Raw genomic sequence first — 13,443 nt, forward strand, 5'->3', positions numbered from 1 at the left:
GCTCCCCCCACCCCCCCAACACACACACACACACACACAATCACTTGCCTACATGGGTTTATTCTCCCTTTTATCATTCACTCATCTCTCTCCCTCCCCCACCTGGTTCCAACCACCATCTGACTCCACCCATCACCTAACCTCTATCAAATCTCCCTACATTTACTATATACTGGCAATCTTTCTTGTTCCCTCTCAGTCCTGATGCAGGGTATCAAAATGAAATGCTTTCACCTCCACAGATATTGATTGACCTGATGACATCTCCCAGCACTTTTTTTTTGCTCCAAATTCCAGCATCCGCATTTCTTTTGACTTTATTCTTCCAATAACCACCAGGGAAAGGGAACTTCTTGAATTCTTCAGAACAGCATTGCTGCTTGTGGGAATCAGGCTGTACACAGACTGCCTGTCTTGTTTCCTGCATTACAAGACAAATAGCTGATGGTGGCAGAGTACACACACAGGATGAACCTGCCTCCGATGGCAACAAACTGCACTCCATGATCCCCCAATCCAACTGCAGAACATTCGATCGTGGCAGGCGGTACCTGGTAATTGGTCAAAGGTTCAAAGCTTTCCAGGGGAAGGCGTGGGTGAATGAAAGGGGAGGGTTGCCTATTGAACTGTGAATGCTGAGAGGCAAGCTAAGTGAGGGTGTGGAGATGCTGTCGGTGAGAGATCAGGGCAGATGCTGAGGCAGTGGATACTGACAGGGTTTGAACGGGATGTGTGCACAAAACACCCACCTTCTTTAATCAAACCCCCTGCACACTCACGAGTGTTGAGCGAGAGGATGCCTAGGACTGGACTGAAGCAGGTCAGTGCAAAAAGGAGAACAGGAGTGTGGAGGTGGATGCTGAAAGGGAGAAGTGAATAAAGTGGATAGCTGCTATATAAAGACATGAGGTTAACTGAAGATTGGTTAGACATGACCTACCACACACGAAACCATGTTGTCTATCCTTTATCAGTCCATGTCAATCCAAATACTTATATATTCTGTCCTGTAGAATACCTTCCTATAACTTTCCCACATCTGATGTCAGACTCACTGGTCTGTAACTTCCTGATTTATGTAAAGAGCCTTTTTAAAAAAAAAAGCAGAACAACATTGGCTACCCTCCAATCTTCTGGTACCTCTCCTATCGCTAAGGATGATTTAAATATCTCTGCTAGGGCCCTAGCAATTTCTGCACTTGCCTGCCGTAGGGTCCAAGGGAATACTTCGTCACGCCCTGGGGATTTGTCCACACTGATGTGTCACAGGATAGCAAACAGCTCCTCCTCTGTAATCTCTATAGGCTCCATGAGGTTGATGTCGCTTTGCCTCACTTCTGTAGACTCTGTGTCTGTCTCCCGAGTAAATACAGAAGCAAAAGATTTATTTAAGAACTCCCCCATCTGTTTTGGCTCTACAATGGATTACCATTCTGATCTTCCAGAGGACCAGTTTTGTCCCTTGCAATCCTTTTGCTCTTAATATATCTGTAGAGTCCCTTGGATTCTCCTCCACCTTGTCTGTTAGACAACTTCATACCTTCTTTGAGCTCTCCTGATTTCTTTCTTAAGTGTTCTCTTGCATTTATTATGCACCTCCTTTTTTCTCTTAACCAGGGCCTCAGTATCTCTTGAAAACCAAGGTTCCCTACCCTTGTTATCTTTACCTTTTATTCTGACAGGCACATACAAGCTTTGTACTCTCAAAATGTCTCTTTCAAAGGCCTCCCACTTACTAAGTACACTTTCGCCAGCAAACAGCCCGTCTCAGTCCACACTTGTCAGATCATTTCTGACACCATCAAAATTGGCCTTTCTCCAATTTAAAATCTTGACCCACAGACCAGACCTATCTTTTTGCATATTTACTTTGAAACAAATGCCATTATAGTCGCTAGATGCAAAGTATTCCCCTATATAAACTTCTGTCACCTGCCCTGTCTAATTCTGTAACAGCAGATCCAGTATTGGACGCTCTCTCACTGGGACTTCTATGTACTGATTAAGGAAACTTCCCTGAACACATTTGACTAACTCTGTCCTATTTAGTCCTTTTACAGTTTGGGATTCCCAGTCATATGTGGAAAGTTAAAATCACCTGCTATTACTTACAAAGGACCGCAATCACTCTACAAACTTGTACCTCGAAATGCCTTGGACTGTTGGGTGGTCTGTAATATAGCCCCATTAACGTGGTCATATCTTTCTTATTTCTCAGTTCCACCCGTAATGCCTCACTAGACGAATTCTCCAGTCTGTCCTGACGGAAAACTGCTGTGACATTTTTCCTGGCTAGTAACACCACCCCTCCTCCTTTAATCCCTTCCACATTGTCACGTCTAAAACAACAGAACCCTGGAATATTAAGCTGCCAGCCTTGCCCCTCTTGCATCCAATTCTCACTAATGGCTACAATATTATAATTCCAGGCGTTGATCCATGCTCTGAGCTCATCCACCTTTCCTACGATACTTCTTGCATTGAAATACAGGCAGCTCAGGACACTGGTCGCACCATGCTCAACCTATTGATTCCTGACTTTGATGGAGGTCTTACCAACATCTGTCTCCACAACTTCTCCACTAACTGTTCTGGCATTCTGGCTCCCACCCCCTCCAATTCTAGTTTACACCCCACCATGCAGCATTAGCAAACCTTCCCGCTAGGATCTTAGTCCCCCTCCAGTTCAGGTGCTCCTCCCTTCTGTACTGGTCCCACCTTCCCTGGAAGAGAGCCCAATGATCCAAAAATTCTTATGCCCTCCCTCCTACACCAACTCCTCAGCCAAGTGTTGAACTGTATAATGTTTCTAGTTCTGCCCTCACTAGCACGTGGCACAGGTAGCAATCCTGAAAACACAACCCTGTAGGTCCTACTTTTTAACTTAGCACCTAAATCCCTCAACTCCTTTTGCAGAATCTCATCACTCATTCTACCCATGTCATTAGTATCTACATGGACCACGACCTCTGGCCGTTCTCCCCCCCACTTAAGACCCGATCTGAGATATCCCGGACCCTGAAACCCAGGAGACAACATACCATCCGGGAATCTTATTTTCACCCACAGAACCCCTTTCCATTCCCTTAACTCGTGAATCCCCTATCACCACAGGTCACCCCTTCTCCCCACTTCCCATCAGAGTCACAGAGCAAGACTCAGTGCCAGAGATTGACTGCTGTGACTTTCCTTTGCTAGGTCATCCCCCCAACAGTATCCAAGCTCCAACTCCTTAATGTGGGTTGTTAGAACCTGCAGCTGGATGTACCTCGCAGTTGGAGTGATCAGGGATGCTGTAGGTCTCCAAAAGCTGGTCAAAGCTCCAAAAAACTGCCACATTGTTGCCTTTTATACTCAGTCAGTGAATGTGAGTAAAATTTCCTCCTGTAGTGAGTACAGTTGATGGGATATTATACTGAAGTTATATAAGACATTGGTGAGAACTAATTTGGAGTATTGTCCACAGTTTTGGTTACCTACCTACAGGAAAGATGTAAATAAAGTTGAAAGAGTACTGAGAAAATTTATAAGGATGTTGCGAGGACTGGAGGAACTGAGTTATAAGGAAAGATTGAATGGGACTTCATTCCTTAGATCATAGAAGATTAAGGGGAGAATTCATAAAGGCATACAAACTTATGAGGGGTATAGATAGAGCAAATGCAAGCAGGCTTTTTCCACTGAGGTTGGGTAGGACTACAACTAGAGGTTAAGGGTGAAAGGTGAAAAGTTCAAGAGGAATTTGAGGGGAAGTTTCTTCCTTCAAAGGGTTATGAGAGCAGAAGTGACTAAGCCGCTAGCAGAAGTGGTGCACACAAACTCGATTTCAATGTTTAAGGGAAGTTTGGATAGGTACACAGTTGGGAGGGGTATGGACGGCTATGGTCCGGGTGCACCATTAATCAAGTCCTCCAGCTAGAATAAATCCCTTCAACCACTACACTCTGTCTTCTGCGGGCAAGCTAGTTCTGAATCCATACGGTCAACTCACCAGTAGTGCCTTTCATCTTTATCTTCTGGATGAGCTATCCACAAGGAACCTTGTCAAATGTCTTGCTAAAGTCCATGTAGACAACATCCACAGCTCACCCTCATCAATCACCCTCATCACCTTGTCAAAAAACTCAATCGAGATAGTAAGACATAATCTCCCTGTACAAAGCCATGCCAGCTCATCCTAGTTAGGCCATGGTTTTCCAAATGCCCATAAACTCTATCCTATGAATTCTCGCCAGTAACTTCCCTACCATTGATGTGCAACTCACCAACCTATAGTTTCCAGGATTATCCTTGGTTCCCTTCTTGACATATAAGCATTAAAACAGCATTGATGGGTATAATCCCAGACTGCAACCTACTGATCTCCAAAACCACGAGCCACCTTGGGCTGGTCCAAGTAGTATTTTGTGAATAGTGATTAAAAACTGGAAAATGACTAATTCTCATTAACCAGTACAGATGTCTCTGTGTCACAGCTGTTTTAAGTAATGGAAAGTTGACCTTACAGAATTCACAAATGTTACGAGAATACACATAAAATTAAGATGTTTGCTGGCCTGGGCTAGCATCAGTGGCATCAGCAGTTGGTCTGCCACCTGCCCTCAGGGGAAGGAGAGATAAGGAACAATGGAGCAGCGTCTGGAGATGTGTAATGAAGGGATGTGGGAGGAAGAGCTGTCTGGAGCGGCTCCCCCCTTTGAACCCTGAACTGTTTGAAGTGATGGACAGGCGATACCCCAGCAGGGGGATAAAAAGGGACAGGTTCGCTAAGACAACACACACGCCACCCGAGGTAACGAGACCCTGGAAGCGGTGCGCTTCTCACGAGTGGGTGAGAAGTGCCAGACAACGACAAGGGTGGAAAGGTACGATCAGCGGGAACCCGGTGTGTGTCCGCCCTTGCCTGGGTGCCGGGTTCACTGCAGAGGATCGACCGCATCTGGAGGAGGGGTCACAGTCGGTGACCTCAGGTGACATCACCAAGGACCCGCCCAAATGCTGTTTGTGAGCCATCTCGCTGGTCTGTGAGTGAAGCTGTGCTGAATGATGAGTTGTTCCTATTCTATGTCTCTCTTCCCCACCTTGTCCATCGCCATGACAACGATTACTGCGAACTGAACTACTAAACTGGACTGAACTTTGAGTAATTTTGAAATTGGTCATTTACCCCTAGACAATGATAGAGCTTGATTGATGCTGTTATCTTAATTCTGTGCACATGTATGGTTATCATTGTTGAATTGTTGCATTTATTATCCTTTCGATTACTGTGTTGTTTGTTTCTTTAATAAAACTTTCTTAGTTCTAGTACTCCAGACTCCAACTGAGTGATCCATTTCTGCTGGTTTGGCAACCCAGTTACGGGGTACGTAACACAAATCACCAAACAAAAACTTGACATAAAATTTGCTCTCACAGAAATGATGTGTAAAGATATGTATACCTGTTTCTGGAGTATTAGAAAATGAATCAGCTTTCATATCACTGACATAAGTTGTGAAATTTGTTGTTTGTGGCAGCAGAACATTACATAATAGAAAAACTAAATTACAGTAAGTATATTGGATATATATAAGAAATTAAATTAAAAAAATGAACACTGCCTCACTATCTTTCCTCTCCTTTTGTACAAGAGAGGAAAGATAGTGAGGCAGTGTTCATGGATTCATTATCCATTCAGAGGTCAGATGTTGGAAGGGAAGAATCTGTTCCTGAAACATTGCGCGTTTCAGACTCCTATACCTCCTACACGATGGTGGCAATGAGAAGAGGGCATGTCCTGGGTGATGGGGGACCTTAATGATGGATGCCACCTTTTTGAGGCATCGCCTTTGAAGTTGTCCTGAATGCTTGGGAGGATATTGGCTCATAATGGAACTGACCGAACTGCAGCTTTTTCTGATCTAATGAAGTGGCCCCTCCACGCATACAATGATGCAACCAATTAGAATGGTCTCCATGTCCATCCATAGAAATTTGCATGACATACCAAGTCTCCACAAACTCCTAATGAAATATAGCTGCTTGTAGTTGCATCAATATGTTGGGCCCAGAGTAGATCTTCAGAGATGTTGACACTCAGCGACTTGAAATTGCTCACCCTTTCCACTGCAGATTGCTTGATGAGGACTGGGGTGTGATTCCTCGCCTTCCCCTTCCTGAAGTTTGCAATCAGTTCCTTGGTATTACTGACACTGAGTGGAAGATTGACACCACTCAATCAGCTGATCTATCGCACTCCTGTATGCCTCTTTGTCAGCATCGGAAATTCTGCCAACAATAGTTGTGTCACTGGCAAATTTATAGATGACATTTGAGCTGTGCCTAGCCACACAGTTGTGGGTGTTGAGCGTGTAGAGCAGTGAGCTAAGGAGCCTCGAAGTGTGCTGGTGTTGATTGTCAGCAAGGAGACATTATTTCCGATCTGCACTGACAATGGTCTCCCAGTCAAGGTGACAATTGCAGAGGGAGGTACAGAGGCCCAGGAGTTGAAGCTTTTTGATTAGAACTGAGCGTATGATTTTGTTTAACACTGAGCTGCAGACTGTCCAGGTGATCCAAGGCTGTGTGCAGAGCCAGTGAGATTGCACCACTGTAGACCTTCTGTGGAAATAGGAAATGGGTCCAGGTGCTTAGGCAGGAGTTGCTTCTAGTCATATCCAACCTCTCAAAGCACTTCATTACAGATGTGAGTGTCACTGGGGCAAGCTCACTTGTGTGATTGTCACCCTTTTGAAGCAGGAGGGAACCTCTGAATGCAGCAATGGGATATTGAACGTGTCCTCGAACAATTCCGCTGGTTGGGTAGCACAGGTTTTCAAAGCCCTGCAAGGTACTCCATAGGGGCCCGACACCTTGCGAGGATTCACTCTCTTGGAACGCAGGCTCATACTGTGAGTATGACTTTAACAGCGCCTGAGTCAGGTGGGACTATGACGTCAGTCATAGGCTGCGGCAGGGAGGTGGGGAGGGGGAGGGGGAGACCGGACAAGCAGTTGGAACCTCAGCTTGTCACTGCTATGGTTTGGAACTCTTCGACGCCCAAAAGGTTGGGTTGATTATCGGCACGTAGTGCACAAAGTATGTGTGACTGTCACTTCGTATAACCCATATGTGTGGATTTGTTGGAGGATCCTGTGGTATCACTTTTGTTGGCCCTTTACCTGGAATCGGAGTGTTGTGGTAACCACTTGAAGACGATATTCCTGTGACCGTCATCTGGTGTTATTTCTAAGTGGATTTCAGAACGGCTCGACAGACAAGATCTTCGACGACAGTTATTTTGTTTACCCAGAGGGTATTTGTGGAATTCGACGTAATCACCTACTCTCTTTACATTATATCCTGGATTACAAATCTCTCCCCTCACTCACTCATTTTGCGGATTACTGAATCTTATTAACTTGCCATCTTAAGACTTTAAGTATTGTTCCTAGGCTTGATAGTTTGGGAGCTACATATACACACACATGTATACGCATAACACTGTTAACTTCTGTTTATTTCGTTTAACTTACTATATTTTAGGTAGATACTAATAAAGACAGTGGTTTTAACATTAAAACCTGACTCAGTGTATAATCTATTGCTGCTGGTACATAACAGCTCAGACTTCTGAACAGCTACCACTAACGTGATAAAAGTGTTATACTCTGTAAAAGATGTTCATTGAGGTGTCCTTTAGTCATGCTCATAACAATCCTGCCATTGTTTCATCTAGACCAATTAATATTAGTTCCTCAACAGTTCCCTGTTCTGGCACTATGACAGAATTTTGATGATGCATTCTTTCCACCTGTAGGGAACAACCAGCCCTATGCCTTTTGCTGTTTATGAGGCCTAGAGCCTCAGTGCATGCACGTTAAGCACACAGAAGTGTGAAATATTTAGGGACAAGATAGCACTGCATGTAACCTACAGCTCTGCCCCTGGTCTCATTATTGAGTACAATATGGGCAATGGAGGAGAAGGGTCAAAACATTTCTTATCCAGTCCCTCAACTGTACACCACGAGGTTGAAGGTATAACACCCTCCTCTAGTGAATATGCGATCTCTACTGCTGTACCCACCAGGGTGGGCTCCATCCTGTGGCTCTTTCACAGGGTGAAACTTGGCCTCTCATACTGGAACCCAAAGCCATGCCAGTCTCCTCCATCTCCAAACCAGCAACAACCCCAACCACACCCCTCACCCGTTGTCATGGTTTATGGCACCTTGATGCCGCTAAAAACATCTTTTTGTCATTGCAAATGCTAACGTTCAGAGATTCTTTTCAAAAGCATGGAAACGGTCTACCATAAAAAAGTCAAAAGTTGATAAATAAATTTAGTTATAAATGTTTACTTTTAACAGGTTAATAAAATTTTTAAAAAACACTTTCCTCTTATTACTGAAGGCCAAATGAATGGAGCAGCTGCTTCTGCACGAGCCATGGATGGCAGGACACTGAAGAACTGAATATCATGTATCAGGGCTCTCAGCTCAATTCATTCCCGAGTCTGCAGTGGGCTCAAAGCAAGGCCACTGACAAAGTGGAGGTCAGATGCAGCATATCCATCCTTGGTGCATCCAAAGATTCCACACGGCAGAACACCAATGTAGAATTTGAAGGCACGCTGAAGAGCAGAAAGCCTGCTGTCTCCTTTGCTGCTGCTGCAGTATGTAATGACGAATTTTGTCAAGACACCTGAAGTTCAATCCACTATTTCTGAAACTGACATTTAGAACAGTAGTGGAAATATACAGTATATAGAGAAAGTAACAGGGTTTCACATCGATCAGTATAGACACCATCTGTTACCTTATTCCTTGAAATAGAATGCAACAGGTTGCTGCTTATGCCATCCTTCTCAGGAACCCCTAAAAAATATCATAAAAGTGTAAATTATTAAAATTGAGTATTTCAAATTTAATTTTATTTCAGATTACTTAACATAGTGAATTGTTTCTTGAAATATTCAAATACACTTGCAAGTTTAGTTCTCATGTTATTCTAAATTTAATAGTGAGAAATACAGGCAATGGGGCTAGGAATACACTACAGCAGCAATACTTTAGCACTATAGCCATGTTCAGAATTGGAAACTTGTTGGAGAGAAGTTCACATGAGATTTGACAAGGAGGTGTGGTTATACTGCAGAACTGCTGATGAGAAGCTGAAGAATGTGAGTGAAAACACGAGAGACTGCTCAGGTTGGAATCAGGAGAGAAAACAAAACAAACCTCTTCAATCATTTGAAACTCCTGTCAAAACCCTATTCCTTACAGTTTAGCGATACTCTAACCACTTTCCGCTAAAATGGATTTTGTTTTTTTTTAAAATTCTAATTGTGTTTTCTTGTTTTAAATTTACGTTGAATTTACATTTTTCTGTGTGAATGCTGCTTCTATGATGCTAGGTACCTGCATTGCAGGTAGGTGTTTCATTGAACTTGGGCATGCAAGCACTCCTGTATTTTTGCAGTGAGAGCAGAAGAAAGGAAGATGGCATAGTTGGAATTCATCCTCAAAAATATATTGAAAGCAGTGACATAAAAGTGGCATCATTGTTTACGCTTACACTTTATTTCTGGGATGTGAGAGGAAATCAGAGCTCTGAAGTCACAGGGAGAATTCCACACAGCACTAGAGTTCAAACTGGTGCTGGAGCTGTGTGACAGTAACACTTCCTGCTGACCCACTGTGGCGAGAAGCAGTGTTAGCATTCCAGGTTCATCATCTTTCAGCAGAAGTGGGAAAAGCTCAGTACAGTATATAAAACAAGCTTAACACACAGTGAAAGGGGAAGAATGAAAAAGGGGGACAAAATGAAAGGTCAGTCATAAATGTGGCAGGAAAGACTGAATGGCGAAAGGATGAATTGTTAACTTGGTTTATCATTGTCACGTGTACTGAGGAACAGCGAAAAAACATGTCTCGCATTCTCTTCATATAGATCAATTCATTACAACAGTGTACTGAGATCTTACAGGGTAAACCAATCACAGTGTAGAATTAATAACAAGTGCAGAGAAAGTTCAGTGTAAATAGACGATTAGGCATAAGGTCATAATGAGGTTGACCATGAGCTCAAGAATCCTTCTTATCACACAGGGAAACCATTCACTAGTCTTGTAACAGGGAACTAGATCGTGCCTTTCAGCTGTGGAATGTGTTTTCAAGCCTTTGTAATTTCTGCCCCTTGGGAGGGAGGAGGAGAGAGAATATCCAGGAATGGGTGGGGGTCTTTGATTATGCTGGCTGCTTTCTTGTGGTAGCAAGCACAGTCCATGGAGGGGAGGCTGGTTTCTGTGATGGGCTGTGCAGTGTCCACAGCTCTCTGCAGTTTCTTGAGGCCCTGGGCGGGTAGTTGTCATACCATGATGCATCAGATTGGATGCTTTCTAGGGTGCAGTGATACAGGTATACAGAGTAACTAATCAGAGGCCAATCTGGAAGGCAGGGGATATACAGAATAATTTTCCACATTCAGGCCCCTTTTGGATGAAAACTGGAGAATTTAGTAATACAAAAATAGAAATTAGGAACACTCAATCCCTTACATCTGCTCTGACATTAAGTGAGATTATGGGAGATCAGAATGCAACCTCAAATCTGCATTTTCAACTGTCCATCTAGTTCTTTCAGCAATACGTTTCTTTTCGCCCACAATAACCTGCCACTCCTTTGCTCATTGAGACTTATCTACCGCTGTTTAAAAAATATTCAAAGATTCTTCTTTCACTTCACTTTGAAGAAAATTCTGAAGCCTCATGACCCTCTGACTGAGAAAAACTTCATTGCTGTTTTAAATGAGCAAACACATTTATTTCAATGACCCCCCCATTAGATTTTGCCTTCCTTCTTGCTCTTCTAAACGCCAGTACAACTACCTATCAGAAAACAATTCACTAAATCTAGTAAACTTTCTTCGACTGTATCCAATGTATCAGCATCCTTTTTTGCTTAAGCAATGACCAATACAATGCAAAGTACTTCAGATGTGGTCCCATCAATGCAGTATCAACTCACAGATTCCCACTGTTGTTTTCAATCTCCCTATCAATAAACAACCACAAACACAAGAGGTTCTGCAGACGCTGGAAAATCAGAACAACACACACAAAAGATTCAAAGTTCATTTATTATCAAAGAGTCTCTTCAGTTCTGGTCACCTCACTACAGGAAGGATGTGGATACTATAAAGAGAGTGCAGAGGAAATTTACAAGGAACTTGCCCGAATTGGAGGGCATACTTTATAAGAATAGGTTGAGTGTACTTGGCCTTTTCTCCTTGGAGTAACAGAGGATGAAAGGGAACCTGATAGAGGTGTATAAGATAATGAGAGGCATTGATCATATGGATAGTCAAAGGTTTATTCCCAGGGCTTTAGGACCTGACTACTGTGAAGGACCTGGGGCGTAGACCATGCTGCCCAGCGACTCATCCCGTGCCCAGATTTCACCACCCAGCCCGAAGCCACTCTCAAGCTCTTCAAATCAGCCTGGCAGCCAGAGTGATCCAACCTCGCATCTGGGCCAGTTGTATAGGCATTGGAACTCCACCTGCATCAACTCTGCGGCACACTATCCCAGCTCATCCCCCGAACTCCCCTCGCCACTGCTTGCCCCTTCACTGTTTGTGGCGATAATTTAGCACAATTTACCTCAGAAAAGGTATTTTTACTGATGTTTTTAGTCTGACTTCTTGACTTCTTAACCAGCGGTGAGCTGTTGCACGCGTTAGGTAGCGTAATCTTAACCAAAAGTCAAGGGTAAAAGGCTGAATGAACTCAGCAGGTCAGACAACATCTATGGAAGCAAATAAACAGTCGACATTTCAGGCTGAGACTCCAGCTTCAGGACTGGAACAGAAGAGAGAAGATGCCAGAATGAAAAGGTGGGGGCAAGAGAAGGGGAATAAATAATTACATCCACTTTCTTTCCTAATTACATGTCGTACCTGATCACTAACCTTTTGCAAATGACATACCTAAATAACCAGATGAATCTGCAGTCTCATCATTTATTTCATAAACATTTCCCTAATTTTGTCAGTTAAAATAAATAATTCTACATTTTCTCATTTACCAGAACCTTGCCCTTATCAATTGTCCTATCCATACCATAATTTCACAACATAATTTCCTGACTTCATCAGCAAATTCAGCAATCACATGCTCAGTCCTTCTCCAAGTAATTTTGAATGAATTTTAAAATGCTGAGGACCTAGAGCTCACCTCTAGTTATGTAACACTGTCAGGCCTGCGCAGGCAGGCACCTCCCAGCCTTCACCCAGCTAACAGGAGACCAGCCACTCATTTCCAATTCATCACTTACAGTTTATTTAAGCCCAGCTCTCATCCACAGTGCTTGTTCACTCAAACGAGCCAGCTGGTCTCGACCAGTTGCTCCGAGCTTTCAGTTACCTTGTTGCCTTGTTGTGTTAAATATCCCTTCTCTCTGGTTTTGTGGCCCCTCGGGGCATGTTATTTCGCAGTTTATTATTCAAGTGGCCCCTCACTGCTAAATCGTCTCCGTTGCTCTGCTATTTAGGTCAAGCCTCCTCAACGTTTCCTGACAGGATGGGTGAACCACCAATTGACCCAGCGGAGTTTGCTTGCCTAAAGGAAGTCATCTGTCAGCACACAATTCTGAAGCAGCAGGAAACCACTGACCATCCGCTCACCTCTCTCAACCAACTCTGTCTCGTTACAGCAGCCCAACATTACAGTCAAACCATTCCCTTGGTGCCCAGACGCATCGACAGATCCCAAGACCAGCACTGCAACTCCCTGTCCCAGTGCACCTTACCCTTCAAGCTCCAGCCATCTCTGTATGTTACAGATCTTCATCACTTCTCTCTTGGCTGGGTGGGCTCTGACTTGGCCCCCCCACCCCGCCGATAACGGGGGCAATAAGACGCCCACTTGCAACCAAGGTGAAGGTTTTGCAGTTGAGATGTACTACCTTTGCGACCATCTGGGAAGTGGAAGGGAGGCAGTGGATCGGATACTTTGCCTGTGTCTAGGATCACGCTCGGGGCTGGATTACACCGTGGAATTCAGGATCCTTGCGGCAGAGCGCAGCTGGAATACGGAAGGAAGCCCTGCTGGCCCGTTACCATCACAGCATTTCACAGCACTTGAAAGCTGTCTACCTGGGAGAGGCCCACCGACCTTTAAAGTCTCTTCATTCTGGCTCTCCAAAACAGTGACAAGCGTTTTAAGGAACCGCTCTCCAGATTACCAGCCAGAACGCCAATTCTGCTCCCAGAAACATTGCAGTAATCCCTTAAGTCACCAAGATCATGAGCGTCAACTTACTCTTACTGCAGAACAGCTGATAACCCACACATCAAATGCCCACTGCATCCGGAAAAACGGGTAGAGTCGAGGGGCCTTCTATCTGGTGAGCTCCCTCTGGCCTCTTGTTGCAGCACCATAGTCCGACGCACTCTCCCT

At 44.1% G+C, this 13,443-nt stretch overlaps 1 protein-coding gene across 9 annotated transcripts in view; it reads right to left on the minus strand.

Moving 5' to 3' along the window:
* The window catches only part of rapgef4a (Rap guanine nucleotide exchange factor 4a), a 293,410-nt gene that overhangs the window by 122,930 nt on the left and 157,037 nt on the right, over window positions 1–13,443 (minus strand). For 8 of the 9 annotated variants that reach the window (XM_063052160.1, XM_063052159.1, XM_063052167.1 and 5 more), the window contains one exon: window positions 8,802–8,860. In XM_063052160.1, coding sequence (XP_062908230.1) covers window positions 8,802–8,860 — 59 coding nt within the window. Of the gene's footprint in view, window positions 1–8,801; window positions 8,861–12,408; window positions 12,466–13,443 lie in introns of those variants that run through there. The other variant, XM_063052168.1, reaches the window with a different exon arrangement.

This window comes from Mobula hypostoma, chromosome 6 (assembly GCF_963921235.1).
Source record: "Mobula hypostoma chromosome 6, sMobHyp1.1, whole genome shotgun sequence".
Taxonomy (NCBI): Eukaryota; Metazoa; Chordata; class Chondrichthyes; order Myliobatiformes; family Myliobatidae; genus Mobula; species Mobula hypostoma.